The 16,122-nt window shown below is 42.6% G+C and overlaps 1 protein-coding gene across 8 annotated transcripts in view; it reads right to left on the bottom strand.

The window, feature by feature from the left end:
• Rufy3 (RUN and FYVE domain containing 3) overlaps positions 1 to 16,122 on the bottom strand; it is a 79,932-nt gene that overhangs the window by 27,157 nt on the left and 36,653 nt on the right. For all 8 annotated transcript variants that reach the window (XM_052735322.1, XM_052735323.1, XM_052735326.1 and 5 more), the window contains 4 exons: positions 9,981 to 10,154; positions 8,379 to 8,496; positions 7,575 to 7,676; positions 647 to 770 (listed from right to left, as the gene is read on the bottom strand). In XM_052735322.1, the coding sequence (XP_052591282.1) occupies positions 647 to 770; positions 7,575 to 7,676; positions 8,379 to 8,496; positions 9,981 to 10,154 (518 nt within the window). The remainder of the gene's footprint in view (positions 1 to 646; positions 771 to 7,574; positions 7,677 to 8,378; positions 8,497 to 9,980; positions 10,155 to 16,122) is intronic.

Below are 16,122 nucleotides of genomic sequence, written 5' to 3'. Positions count from 1 at the left end.
CTGGCCATTAGGACCATTCCATAACAAAAAACAAGCCTCCAAGGGGCTCTAGGAACACCAGAGGGTCACAACCATCATTAAATCCTGGTCTGCCATTAAGTCCCCAGTGCTCTTCACAGGAAAAGCACAATGCTGACATCGAGGCAAGCTGAACCTGGGTAACAACGATTTGAAAAGAACAACACTGGTGTACTCAAGAAATCAGGCATTATCTGCGCTGTGTAAATCTCCCATCTGCCCAAACGGCCAGACTTACAGTTTCCTAGCTCTGTTGAAATGGTTCACAGTGTAACCTGGGGCTGAGACCTCACGGGGATTTAAGGATGACAGTATGTGTACACTGCACAAGCCTGGGGCCCACACAGATAAACTGGTAGAGTTACCACTTGAGGCCAGCTCCCTTATTTGTTTAACCAAGACCTGTCACACACTGAAGAGTTTTTCTGTTACTGATCTCTAAGTGTGCAGAGTGGTTTCTCACTTCAAAGGCAGATTAACTTTATAGGAACAACCAAGTGAGAAGACGAAATCCTGGTGTTGATGCTTACAATGTCTTCACACTCGGTTGGTGTGATCTAATCAATCCAGGCCCTGAGGAGACAGGACACAGGGTGACACCATCGGTTATATCAGCGTTTTCCCATACCTGAGAGTCCAGGTCTTCTCCTTTCATACAGAAATTGGCATCGATGACATTCAGACCCACCAGAAGACCAGCAATAATAGCTCCTTCTTCTTCCATCATGAGGGCATTGGCTTCATAGAACTCACTGCAACAGACACCCACAGAGCATGGTCACAAGGCACTCCAATGAGGCACAAAGCAAGGAGAAAACCTCCCGTCTCACTGATGAGCATGGGCATCCTGAGAGTACTTTCGTAAGTAGACATTTCTGGGAAGAGGCACATGAGTAAACCCTGCAGGTAGATAGCTGGGCTGGAAAAGTATCACTGGCAGCTACTGTGGTTGAGGCAAATAGACGGATTCGAATGACTGGTCTGTGTTCATGAAGACATAGGACAAGGCTGCAAGCGTTCATGCACCTCTTTAAGATATTCTTTTTTTTTTTTTTTTTTTTCAAGACAGGGTTTCTCTGTGTAGTTTTGGTGCCTTTCCTGGATCTCGCTCTCTAGACCAGGCTGGCCTCGAACTCACAAAGATCCGTCTGCCTCTGTCTGCCCAGTGCTGGGATTAAAGGCGTGTGCCATCACCGCCCGGTAACATTCTTTTCTTTTAAATAACTATTTTCTTCTAATTATATTTAAGCTCATTTATTTAATGAGTAAATCTCTTAAAATGCAAATTGTAATATATAAATATATATATATTATACACACATATATGGCTAGAAAATGAGGCTCTGCTGGAGACTGAACCCCGATCTTTCCAAATGCTCCGAAAGTCCTCTACCACCAAGCTCCACCCAGCCCTACAGTTGCCTACCAAATAATATGTACAGTAAATAGCCTGAAGATGATCTCAAAGTTTTTTTTTTTTTGGTTTTTCGAGACAGGGTCTCTCTGTAGTTTTGCACCTTTCCTGGAACTCACTTTGTAGACCAGGCTGGCCTCGAACTCACAGAGATCCTCCTGCCTCTGCCTCCTGAGTGCTGGGATTAAAGGCGTGCGCCACCACCGCCCGGCTGATCTCAAAGTTTTAAAGGCTCATTTCCTTTACAACTTAGGTAAAATTAGTTCTTATTACAAAAAAACAAAGTAAAAGAAATGCATATGAAACCTTTTAATTCCATCTACCAGTGATTTAAGATGTTTGATAACTTATGAAACACATATACTTTGTAATATATATGTATATCATTATATCATATATGCAAATATGTCATAATTAACAAAAGAGCAATTATACCATTATAATTAAATTTGAAAATAGTTTCTGGCTTATAAATATTTATTTCAAAAAATAATTTCCTATAATTTTGTTTACATTGGTTTTATAGTATCCTACTGTATTATGTGATTATTTAGCAAACTCCCTTTTTTTAGCCAGCCCCTCCCTGAAACAGGAAGCCTGAGCTTTTAACACCACAGAGCCCAGAAACAAAAAAGCAAAGCAAACACTCCAAGTATTTAGAAAATTATGAATGGGCAGAGAGTCTTCAAAACCCATGATGGTTAAACACCTATATTATCCAAACACTGTATGATCTAACAACTATATTTCTTAGCATTCACTCAAAGACTTGGAAGCTTACAGCCACACAAAAAACCTGCACAGGGGTGCTGAAAGCAGCTTTACTTAAAAATTGGAAGCAACTAAGATGGATAAACAAACATATAAAGAATGGAATATTATTTAGCACTAAAAGTGAGTTCCTAAGCCATGAAAAATCATAGAGCACCTTAAGTGTATATTACTTAAAGCCATGAAAAATCATAGAGCACCTTAAGTGTATATTACTAAGTGAAAGGGCTATATATATTTATGATTTTAACTGGCTGATATTCTGGAAAAGGCAAACCAGGGAGACAGGAAAGTGATTAGGATTAGAGTTGAATGAGAGGCATAAATAGAACCCAAGAAATGAGAGCAACGACACACTTTCAGAATTCACAGAATGTACAGCACAAGAGTGAGCCCTAATGCAAACTACAGACCAAGACATGCCTCTGTGCATGCGTGTGTGTGTGTGTGTGTGTGTGTGTGTGTGTGTGTGTGTGTGTGTCTGCATGTGCACACGCAGGGCAGAGGATATAAGAATTTTGTCTCTGTACCTTGAACTCTATTGCTATGAATCTATAATGGCTCCAAAACCAGTCTATTAACCTCTTTTAGCGGTCAGCCTGGTCTTCATAGTAAGTTCCAGGCCAACAGGGCTAACACAGTATGATCCTGTCTAGGTTTTCCAGTTTGCACGTGGTGTCTCACAATTACAATCCTAGGACTTGGGAGGCAAAGCAGAAAGGTTACAAGTGCAAGGCCAGACCACATGGTAAATTCCAGGTCAAACTGAGCTAGCCATGAAACCTTGTCTACACACACACAGCTTTTTGAAGTCAATCTTGGTGGTGTACGCCTATAACCCCAGCATTTGGGAGGATTCTGAATCCAAGTCCTGTTTGGGTTATATAGGCAAACCCTCTAAAAACACCAAATGCAACCCAGCTCCAAGGCAAACCCATGTGTGTAGTGTGTAGCATGTTTGAGTTTTTGTGCTTAACCTCCAACCCCAAAGCCAAAACCAAACAACAACAAAAGGACCCAGAGACATGCCATACAACTTTCACCACCTTGACATCAAGCTTTGAAAAAGCTCTCTACTCTATTGGTTTCCAGTAAGTCCCTGGGGAGTCCTCACACAAGGCCGCCCTCAATCTCTGGAAACCACCAGGGTAGGACCCGGAAATTAGTTTCTTGTTTCTTCTTTGACTCTACAAAGTATATTAGCGAATGATAAAACAGCTCAAAGCAGCACACTGCTGGCAAATTTACCAACTCTCTCAGCAACTAATCATGTGCTGCTCTGTTCTCTGACAGTCTTTGAAGGAGCTTCAGCAGAACGGCCCCAACAGTGCTCTCCAACAGCTCAATCTCAGAGCTGCACCTTCAACATTCTCCACACTAGCTCGGGAGCTGAGCACGGCTGCATGCCAACATCACACATTTCAAAAGTGTCAGAGAGAGAACTCTCTGACTTGAAATTTAACGTAGGTACAGAAGGATAAGTAAATCATGCATGTGTAAGTGTATGAATTTCTCAAGAGCCACATTCATATGTGCAATTACTAACTGAACCAGAGAAAGACTCTTAGAAACCTTCCTCTTCCCCCATTCCCATCCTCCCCTCCCCAAGGCAACCACTACCCTGCTTTCTGCCACCATAGAGTGACTTTAACCATCTTTGAACTTTGTAGTGAATTATACAGAACCTGACTTTTCTTTGGATTTGGAATTTTGTGTAATATTTTACAAGATAATTGTGATGTATATAACTGTAGTGCATTTGTTTTCATTGCTAGGCTGTATTGTATGATAGGAATATCCATCCTACTTTTAGTTTTGGTTATCTAGGACAGGATGGCCTGGACTTTACTATGGGTCCATGCTGGCCTTGAACTTGGGATCCCCTGCTTGAGCCTTCTGAGTGCTGGCTAGACTCACAGGTGTTTGCTCTCACACCTGGTTTATTATCATTGGTGGGTACCTGGGTTGTTCACAGTGTATGGAAGTTGTAGTGTTTCACAGAACACTGTTGTATGTACTTTTTGGGTACACACATAGATGCCTTTTTGTTTTTGTTTTAAGACAGAGTCCCATTATATGGCCTTGGTTGGCCTAGAACTCACTATGTAGACCAGGCTGCCCTCCAACTCACAGAGATCCACTTGCCTCTGCACCCTAGTGCTGGAATTAAAGGCATGTGCCACTCTACTGAGCATCACAGATGCATATTTGTTAGACATACTCAGGAGTTTAATTGTTGAGTTAAATGGAATGAAATTATATATAGCAAAACCCTCTCCATCCAGTTCACAAGGACAAGCGTTAATATTTCAGACCCCATTTAGAACCTAAGGGTTTTGGTGAGGAACACTGCTTGAGCTACCTGCAGCCTGAGCGCTAGACTCCTGCCACCCCAAGACTTGATTCCTATGAAGTTGAGCCCCTGCTCTGCTGACTGGGTCAGTTCTCATTCTCCCGTTCTGTCCCTTTCTCAGGAAGAACACAATATTGGCATTTGTAGCTGCAGCAGTACCAACATGATGCTCCCTGGGACCTAGTCACCCCTTTACACTCTTATGACATATTTTTCCTTATGCTATTCTCCAGGGCCAGCTTCTGTATTTGAATTTCTTTTGGCCTAAAAAGTATGTGTTTACCATTGTATATGTACACACACACACACACACACACACACACACACACACACACACTTTAAGCCACTGTACACATACACATTTTAAGCCACTGTACGTACATACATACACACACACACACACACACACACACACACACACACACGCACGCACGCACGCACGCACGCACACATTTTAAGCGACTATACATACACATGCACATGCACACACGTTTGTTTTGAGGCAGATTCTCATGTAGCCCAGGATGGTCTTGAACTAGTTAAGTAGCTGAAGGTGACTTTAAATTCTTGACTCTCCTGTAGAAGTCTAGCTCTTACATCTGGAATGTCTTATGACAGGCATGCCCCATCATGTCCAGACACCAGATGTATGCTCATGAAGAGAACACACTCATTAAACCAGCACCCAGATTAAGCAATGTACACCAGAAACTCGGAAGCCCCTTCAGGCTTGGTTCTGACTACTCTACTGTACCTGGCTAAGATGAGTCTCTTTTCTATCAGGAAAGATAGCTTTTGTACATATTTCTGAGCTTTATGTAAATGCAGCAACACGTATTTTTGTGACTCATTAGTCTGCCTAACATTATATTCAATAGGATTAATCCATGTTGCTATACATAGCTGCTACATGTTACTTCATATATACATGGTACTATTTATTTATTTATTTATTTATTTATTTATTTATTTATTCTATTGTAAATAGATACTTGGGGTTTATTACAAACATTGTCATGACTATGAAAATTATTTTAAAACTTTAAAACAATTGTATTTATTTATTTGTGTATATGCACAGGTGTGGAAGTCAGAGGACAGTCTACAGGAGTCAGTTTTTTCTTTCTACCATGTGTATACCAGGGATCGAATTCAGGTCTTCAGGCTTGGTGGCAAGCACCTTTACCCACTGAACCATCTTGCTGGCTTCTATGAAAACTTTTGTTCATGGATTTTGTTGAACATAATGTATTTATATTGGTTATTGTAACTAGGGTCAGTACACTGTAAGACATGCTTGTAATTAACTGTGTAACAGACATATCTGTGGCTATTACAAATATCTATAACCATTTTTGTTCATGCACTTCCACTGAACATAATGCATTTCTACTGGCTATGATAACTAGGTCACTGAATCAAGTTGCATGAGAAGGGCATATGCCCAGCCTTGATAGGCAGTATCAAAGAGTTCCTTAAATCTTCTATGCTAATTAACTCTCCCACCAGCAGAAAGTTACCTCATATCCTTTCTAACATTACATACATACGTGCATGCATATGATATATATAATGTATACATATTGAGACAGAGTCTCACTATGCAGGCCTGGGTGGCCTACAACTTGAAGCAATCCTTCTTATGTCCTGGTGTTGGATTACAGGTATGTGCCATCACACCTGGCCAACAGTTGGTACCATCTGCCCTTCCATTTTGGTTATTTTGAGTAAATACCAGTATCACCTTATTTTATTACATGTATCAATTTAATGTGTTTGTGTATGGGTGTATATGCTACAGCATGTGTATGAAAGTCAGAAGACAATTTGCAGGAACTGGTCCTCTCCTTCAACCATATGTGTCCTGGGGCTTGAACTCTGGGTACCAGGCTCATGGACAAGTGATTTTTACCCCCTCAGCCATCTTGCTGACCCCTGTATCGTGTTTTAATATGTATTTTTATGATGGTGGATGAAGTCACACATCGTTTTCTATGTTTACTAGTCACTTTTTTATTTTGTTGTTTTTTTTTTTGAGACAGGGTTTTTCTGTGTAGCATTGACTGTCCTAGAACTCACTCTGTAGTCCAGGCTGGCCTTGAACTCACAGAGATCCACCTGCCTCTACCTCCCAAATACTGGGATTAAAGGCGTACACCACCACAGCCCAGCTCACTTTTCCTTTTTGAAGCTTAAATTTTCTGTCTGTCTTCATATGTTTGCATTTTTTTTACTTTAGTAGAATTATTATTGTTATTACTATTATTATTCGTACAGTCTTTCTACATTGTCCTGAAGCTTACGTTCTAGACCAGGCTGGTCGTGAACTCACAGAGATCCTCCTGCCTCTGCCTCCCAAGTGTTAAGATTAAAGGCGTGCACCACTATGCCAGCCAGTAGAATCCCTTATTACATACATTCTTTGTTGAACATGTATATAACATATTTATATAATAATTATTACAAACATCTCCTTCACTCTATAGGTTGCCTTTTATTTGTGGACAGGGATTTGCAATGTAACCTAGGCAATTCATGATCTACATGATTTTTTTTTTTTTTTTTTTTTTTTGGTTTTTCGAGACAGGGTTTCTCTGTGTAGCTTTGCGCCTGTCCTGGAACTCACTTGGTAGCCCAGGCTGGCCTCGAACTCACAGAGATCCGCCTGGCTCTGCCTCCCGAGTGCTGGGATTAAAGGCGTGCGCCACCACCGCCCGGCTACATGAATGTTTTTTAATGGTACATATGAAATGAATGTCAACTTCTTGTTATAAGATTTCCTTATTTTCTGGTGGTGCAAAATTTTGAACTGCCCTACAAAGGCCACAGCCACAGAGAACATACACTGTATAAAACACCCTTTTGGGACTACGAGTGAGTGTGTGAGCTGTGGTACAGAGACCTGATGAAACTGTTACACATATCAAGTGTTTCTGACCTACCGGCAAGTTTCTATGATTTGACTTCGTATGATATTGGCAGGACTCGTCAAGAAGAAAGTTTGACTTGTGTTCTTACCTGAGAAGTTCCTTCTTATTGATCAAGGCTTTCATATACTCAGAAAGCTTCTTTTGCATTAATGCCAAACGAAGCCAGGCTCTTCCTCTGCCGACTGGTGTCCTACAAGAGCACAGAAACCACGTGACTAAGGAGACAAGCAAAGGCAGCAGGGCGGGTCCAGTGTGGGACAGGACACGTCTTACAGTAGTAACACTAAAGCCCTTCTCAAGGTCCCCCACCTGTGCTTGCACATGTAATCGTGTGGGATCGTGAGTCTTGGGTATTTGGGACAAATAACCTTGCATTTGTATTAGTAAGTAAATGTGCTGTAGTCCAGAGACCAGAGCACTCTTCCGCTCACCTGGAAAAGTCCCATCAGTTTAGTAGCTGATGAAACCTGAGTTTAGAGTGGATTATGTAAGAAACCAGATCCTTAGATGGGCACAGGCAAATTGTGCTTTCATTCAATTAACATTAAGCCAGATTCCTGTGGGAGGCTAATCTCTCCTTTTTTTTTTTTCCAGGTTTGAAGGCAGGCCCTATGTCCCTGAGGCTCACATAATCTTGGCTTTAAAACCCACGGAATACAGTTGTTTTCCTGAGATCAAGTCAGTCATAACATCTCCCTAGGTTAATAAAACAGAGATGTCTGGTATTGACATGAAGATGGCCGGCCCTTCTTCAGTAAGCACCCTTCAAGAGTACACACTTCTTCACAGTGTCTAGTGGTAACAACATTCCAGATTTGGATTGTTGTAAAAATGTGCACAGTATCACTAGCCCCAGTTTTCAAGGAGAGAAGGAAACCAGCCTGAGACTCACTTCAGTCCTGGGAGGTCTTTAACACTTGCTGTTATCTCTGCAGCTTCTGGAACAAGCTTTTCTACCAGCTCCAGGGGCCCCCAGAAGGATTTATTCTGTCCAAGAAAAGTTTTCTTGGCTAAGGAAACAAAACAAAACAGCAGTTTAATATTCTTTCCAACATAAATACTCTCTACTACATACACACCAAGGTGCTTGTATATCTGTGCTTGTACATGTATTCACACTCTCTCATTCTCTCTCTCTCCAACATCCTTTCTAGGCATCCAATCCTACGCTATTAGTTTAAAAATTGTCCATGCCGGCTGAAGAGATGGCTCAGTGAATAAGTGTTTGCCACACAAGTGGGACCAGAGTTTGGATCCCTAAAGCCCATGTAAAAGCCAGGTGGGCATGGTGGCTGGCCCATGATCCCTTGCGTCTCAGCGCAAGGAGGACTGAGACGGGGAATTCTTGGGCAAACTGGCTATCTACACTAGTCAAGTCTGTGAGTTCCAGACTGCAAAGACCCTTTGCTAGTAAATAAAGTGGAGAATAGAAAAAGATACTCACCGTCAATCTCTGGCCCATACACATGTGCACCCAGATATATACACAGAAACACATGTAAAAATTATGGTTTTATAATAGATAAAAATTTACAAAAATAAAAATCTGTACTTCCAAGACTCAGTTCTTCCTTTTTTAAAGAAGAATTTGTGATTGGGGCTGGAAAGATGGCTCAGCAATGAAAATATTGGCTGTTTTTGTAGAAGACCTAGATACAACTCCCAGCACCCACATGGCAGCTCACTACTGTCTGTAACTACAGTTCCAGGGGATCTGATGCCATCTTCTGGTCTCTGTAGTCACCAGTCATAAACATGGTACACAGGTATACATGCAGACAGAACATCCATATACATAAAAAATAAAATTAAACTAAAAAAGAATTTGTGATCTAGTCCTATAATAATATTTAATGATTTAGTACTTAAAACCATGTAGTATTAGTGAAGAAAATATCCCAACGAAAAACTGAATACTGAAAAGGGAGGGAGGGAGGAAACAAGGAGACTTAGACCAGGGCCTACCCCAACACTGGTTAAGTGAGAGAGCAGGAAACCCGACTCCAGCAGTGCTCTGCCCCAACTTATTATGACCTGGACAGGTAATTAGTCCATTCTAGGCAGGTCTATTTCCCTGTCAATCAGATGGAGCGGCCATCTTGATTTGCTTATTTATGAAGGCCCTTTCAGCTCTAACATCAAAAGTACTTTTACGTACTATAAGTCCTTTTAGTCAATTAAAATTCTGCTCCTATACAGGCTGTATTCTACTGTTTTTTTTTTTTTTTTTTTAAAGACAAGGTCTCTTACTATGTAGTCCTGGTTGGCATGAAACTTGCTCGCTCTATAGGCAGGCTAGCTAGTCCTGAACCCACAGAAATGTGTCTGCCTCTGCCTGCTAAATGCTGGGAAGTAAAGGTGTGAGCCACAGGCCAAGTCCATTAATACTATTCATGAAAGATTTTCATTTGCTGCCTCCATGGAAAAGGCTTTCTTTCCAGCTAGGCACTGCTAAGGACTGGTCGCACATTTGCACTTCGAGGCCCCAGCCCACCTTTCAAGCCGTGCTTCAGGCAGTGTTCCATCACCACGAAGAACTGCTGGAGAGGCGCGTAGTCGGAGTCCAAGGTCCGCCCCAGGTTCAGCGCCGACTCGATCAGGCCCTTGATGCTCAGCTTTGCCATGTTCATCAGGTTCATGCGTTCGTTAGCCATGAGGTAATTAGGATCTGCGGGAAGGGAACGCACTACTTAGTGGAGAGCACACCATGAAACAGTATCATTTCACCACACCAATGTCTGCATTGTTGGCATAAACGCAATGGTGGCTAAGGCTGTTGGTGACCTGTCATGAGCCAAGGAACTGGCACCAAATTACTAGTTTTGGTTGTATTCTTCCCGGCCGTGTGCTGCAGGAAAAGATGTCAGTTTCCTTGTTTAATCATTTTAAAAGAAAAATTGAATTATTTTATCAGCCTTTAAGTCTTAAATACTCCTCTGGTCCCTATCGGGCACCTCCAAGGCTTACGACCCTGCCCACTGACAGCTGGCTCAGCTGCCGTTCACTACCCTCTGTTTGATAGCCTGTGGAGTGCTTCAAGAGAACCAAGGTAAGCAAAGTGCTTGGACAAGCTGCTCCGAGTGTACCCCTTCCTTTCTTCGTATTAGTACAAATCACTCCTGGGATGAAAGGAGAGCACCACCACGTCCAGCTCGCTTGCTAGTTTTTATGTCTACCTGACATAGGCTGGAGTCAACTCAGGGAACCTCTACTGAGAAAATGCCTCTAAAAGATCAGGCTGGAGGCAATCCAGTAGGGCATTTTCTTAGTGATTGATTGGGAAATGCCCAGCCCATTGTAGGCGGGGCCACTCCTGGGCTGGTGGTCCTAGAAGCTGTAAGAAAGCAGGCTGAGAAACCAACCCATGAAGAGCAAGCCAGTAACCAATGTTCCTCCATGGCCTCTGCATCAGCTGTTGCCTACAGGTTCCTGTCTGGTTTGAGTTCCTGCCTTGGCTTCCCTCAATGAACTGTGATTCAGGATACATAAGCCAAATAAAACCTTTCCTTCCCAAGCTGCTTTGAGCCAATGGTGTTTCATCACAGCAATACTAACGCTAACTAAGACATTAGTTATTAAATTAGTTCATTAAATATTATGAACTATTGGTACAGTATGGTATAAGAAATTAATTTCTGGGCTGGAGAGATGGTTCAGAGGTTAAGAGCACTGATTGCTCTTCCAGAAGTCCTGAGTTCAATTCCCAGAAACCACATTGTAGCTCACAACCATCTATGAGTTCTGGTACCCTCTTCTGCTAGGTAGGGGTACATGCAGACAGAACACTTTATACATAATAAGTAAATAAATAAATCTTAAAAAAAAAAGAAAAGAAATAAATAAATTAATTAACTTTCAAGTTTTCAACACTCAGCACACCGTGTCTGGCTCTTAGTACCAGAGAGAGACTATATGATCACAGAAGATCCAGGTACTACTGTGTGCTTCTTAGAATTATGATCCTCCCCCGACCCCCAGACAAGGTTTCACTAGAACCACTAACAATCCTTAGTCTCAGCCTGAGCCTCCATAGTGCTAGGATTATATCCATGTATCACCAAACACATTCAATTTTGGTCTTAACTGCTTCTTGTAATGACCTACGCAGCTGGTCCATAGCACAGTGACCAATGACAGAACCAGAGTCCACAATGCCTTTGTTCAACTCGAACCACAACGCCTGTGTTCCTTCCTCCCCCACCACAATCTACTTACAAATGAACCGATGGGAACAGATGCTGTTGATCCTCCAGTCCTAACATGATTATCTTATGGACTCGATGTCTCATTATTACTGTCGAAGTATTGTCCCGTCTTAAGATCTATTTTTATGTGAATGAGTGTTTTGCCTGCATATGAGCACACCGCATCCATGCAGTGCCTCTGGAGGCCAGCAGAGCATATCAGATCACCTGGAACTGTAGCTCTTACGAGCCACCATGTGTATGCTGGGAAGAGAATCCAGGTCCCCTGAGAGCAGCAAGTGCTGTTAAGGGGCCCCAGCCCTGCTTCCTCTTCGGCTTAGGTAACGGAGCAGGGACATAACAGTGCTGTGGTCTGGAGGTCCCATAATCCATAAAGGAGCATTTGGACTTGGACTTGCCATGAAAGCTATGTGCATGCATATACACAGAAATTACATAGGAATACACCGTGTAAGTGTGTACCCTCCCAAGCATCAGCACATATCAAATTTGTGCAAATAAACTAAAAGCTCTATGAAACACTTAGCCTCTGCTCAGGAAGACCAAAGTCCTGCTAAAACCACACTTACATAATTCAAATAAATGAGACAAAACAGGCCATTTTGTCACACTGTGTTTTCATTTATATATTCCTTCATAGTTAAGTCAATAAAGCAAAAATGACCAAATCTTAAACTAATTTACATTAACTTTAAAGACTAACAGACTACAGCCCTAACTAAAAAAATTCTGATTTGTTGTAGTGTTCTCCTAGGTAGTATTGTAATTACTGGATTAACTAACTTTTAGAGGTAGCGTCTCATTATGTAGTCCAGGCCAGTCTTGAATTCAGTCTTTATGCCTCAGCATCCTGAACAGCCAAGATAAAGGACAAACGCCTTTGCACCTAGCTTAGGTTAACATTCTTGAGAAACACTTTGCGTGGAAGTCAAAACTGGTCTGTATTACCACTGTGAAAGTCAAAATTGGTCTGTATTACCATTACTTATTTCTTGCACATTAACATGTTTAAGGCTACCTTCAGACATCTCTTTTTTATGTATGTGGTGTTCTGCAGGCGCATATGTCTATGCACCACATGTGTGCCTGGTGCCCACCGAGGCCAGAAGAGGGCATGGGACACACTAGAACTGGAGTTACAGATGGTTTGTGGGCTGCCACGTGGGTGCGGGGAATTGAACCTGGGTCCTCTGGCAGAGCAGTCCCCGCTCTTGCCAGCTGAGTCATCTTCTCTAGCCCCAGATGTAGCTGGCTCTCTTTGTTCATTATAGATCAACTGGTCTAGGGCAGACACCTGCACATCGATGTATGTTCTCTGCTGCTCTAGTTACAACGGCATGGAAATGGAGCCAGTCTAGATGTCCACCAGCTCATGAAGGACAATGACAATGTAGTACACAGACACAACGCAATTTTATTCAGACAGAAAGAAAAATGAGGTCATTAAACCTGCAGGAACAGGGATAGAACTAGAAAATACTATATTAAGGGAAGAACTCGGGCTCAGAAAGACAAACACATGTTCTCTTTTAAATGTAGATCTTGGTTATTAACTTCCATGTATGTGCATTTATGTGGAGTGAGAACCTAAGGAAACTAGAAAGGGGATTACTGAATCAAAGGGGAAATTGTGTAGGTGGGGGAGGGCAGCAGGGTGCCTGGGACATGAGAGTGGAGGGGGTATCGGAGGCGGAAAGGGTTAAGTGGGGGAGTGCAGGGAGGTGAGGACAGGGAGCAGCGGGAGAGGTTAACCCCAAACAGTGATGTGTAGAAAGCCACAAGGAAATCTGATCCTTGATAAATGAATAAAAAAATGAATGAACACCACCACGCACCACCAGCAAGGCTCGGGAACGTGTGGGAAGAGGAAGTGGAAGCAGTGTGAGTAGCAGAGGCTAGAGAGGGTGATGGGAACACTGTCTTCTGAACGTGATGTGGTGGCTAGACTCATGACCTCACAGCAGCTGACTGTCTGCACAAGACTAGACCAGGATCAAGCTGGATGAAATTATCATCTAGACGGGACAGGTGATCTTCCCATCCCTTATTGAGGTGCTACTGGCAGTTGATAATTGCTTTGGGGATGGAGGGAAATGATTCTTTCCTGCAGATGTGGCCACTGGTAGGATCCCCATGTTCCAGTGGATGGTCCCACACCGACTTGTATGGGCAGCATTAACTGTTCTTAGAGGGTCATAAAAATAGTAACAATGGCAGAAATGACCTAGGCGTGGTGTGGCACACACCCTTCATCTTAGTTCTCAGCAGGCACAGGCAGGCAGATCTCTGTGAGTCTAAGGCCATTCTTGTCTATATAGTAAATTCTAGACTAGTGAAGACCACATAGTGAGACCCTGTCTGAAAAAAAAAAGTTGAGCTGGGCATGGTGGTGCATGCCTTTAATTCTGGCACTGGGGAGGCAGAAGCAGGCAGATATCTGAGTTCAAAGCCAGCCTGGTCTACAGAGAGAATTCCAGGACAGCCAAGGCTACTACACAAAGAAACTCTGACTCCAAACCTAAAACGTTGAGGGTGGAATGTTTTGGAGGGATATAGGGAAAGTTGTTGGGGGGGGGGGGATAATTGTATTTCATTGTATACACGTTTGAAATTTTCAAGGCACCTCTCCCCAAATAATACCAACAATTGCCACTGTCCTTCGATGTCCACCAGAACTAGATAAAAAGGTCCTTTTACTAAAGATGCTATATGTCATTGTATAGGGCACAAAGGAATACAACAATACCAACCACCAGGCAGGACGTGCTGTCCTGTGCAATAGTGTAACTTATTACAAGAGCAACCAACCACTTGCTAACTGGATTTGCAGCCCATTCCCGAAGCAGGGATTCACACCTGGATTTGTAAACGTGGTCACAGGCCACAGGAGAGGTAGCAGCCCTAGTGGGAGGCTGCTGCTGCTGCTGCTGCTCTGCTGCTGCTCTGCTGAGCAGACACAGTGTGCTCATGCAACTGCCCTATACATACATTTATGCCCATAGATTCGAGGGGCCCGCTTTGTTAGAGCAGCTTCTTTTTGCAGTGGCCAGTAGTTAACTGCAGAAACTCATGACTGGTCAAAGTGCTGTAAGTGGCTGCTGGATTCAGCAATGAGACATCTATATCCCCTCCAAGGCTCAGGTAGGCTCAACGAAGCAGGGGAAGAAAGAATGTTAGCATTAGGTGTGTGTAAAGATGATCAAAATGGATCATGTACATTCATGAAAATGTCATAATGAAGTCTATACAACAAAACCTTGAAATGGTTATGGATGCCTATAGAAAATATAAGAGATATTTAATGCTATATTACTATGAAGTATGTTAACATAAACCTAATTTCTATTAAACTGAACTAATTTGTTGTTGTTTTGTTTGTTCGTTTGTTTTTTGTTTTTTGAGACAGGGTTTCTCTGTGTAGCTTTGGCACCTTTCCTGGAACTCACTCTGTAGCCCAGGCTGGCCTCAAACTCACAGAGATCCGCCTGCCTCTGCCTCCCATTGTGTGGCTTGTGAGTTGTTCTTGATAGTGAAAGAAACATTTGAATGCTCTTTAAAAAAAGCCTTTGTAATAAAACAGCATCTAAGGAACGTGAAGACACTTACTTATGCGAACTTTGCGTTGGTCGTCATCACTAACCCGATTATTTAAGGTCCCCTGCACTCCCTCCTCACGCTATGTCAGCTATCACATGCATTTCTCCTCGGCGGCGGAGTGAGGCGGAAACTGACTTCTGCACCACTGTCAGGAGGCACACTCTGTGAAAGCGGCCGGTCAGGAGCATCTAATCGTAAATTCATTCATATTTATTGCTATCTTTTCTTGTTAAGCGTATAATCCAAAATGGGCTCTGCTGAACTTGGGCTCTTTTAGAAAGTCTATAGCCACTCTTAATCTTTGGTATCAACTATTTATTGTGTAAATGAACATCTGACTTTATGCAAGGGATCTTGTCACTTGGAGGTCACATCCCCGCAGTGAGCCAACAGTGAGAGCTGGACTAGTTCTATACGTCTCTACCCTGTGAAAACAACAAACACTGATAGCAACCATCCTCATGACACACTGCGACACTGGTTCTTTTCGGAGTGGCTCAGAAAGATCCACGAATATAGAGAAATGGCCACGTCCCCATTCAGAAACCCCCCGAATTACTCTGACACCAAATACCTTGGACTCTGTGGTCCTGCATCAGCATCAGATCACAGGGAACTGTTGGGGTTTAGAGCTTAGGCCTAGTGGTGCTAGTGAACCATGTTCTGCACTTGCACCAGGAAGTGAAACTCCAGCAATCTGCTTACACATTCAAGTGGAAGGGGCACCGACTTAGGAGATCCTTGTCTCTAGTGTGTCAAAACTTCATGATTCCACAAAGGCAAATAACACAATAATAGAATATATAATCTAATACTATCAATATAAATGATGTA

The sequence above is a fragment of the Peromyscus californicus genome, unplaced genomic scaffold (assembly GCF_007827085.1).
Source record: "Peromyscus californicus insignis strain IS unplaced genomic scaffold, ASM782708v3 Scaffold_13__1_contigs__length_99412109, whole genome shotgun sequence".
NCBI classification, from domain to species: domain Eukaryota; kingdom Metazoa; phylum Chordata; class Mammalia; order Rodentia; family Cricetidae; genus Peromyscus; species Peromyscus californicus.
This window is presented reverse-complemented; position numbering and strand designations above follow the sequence as displayed.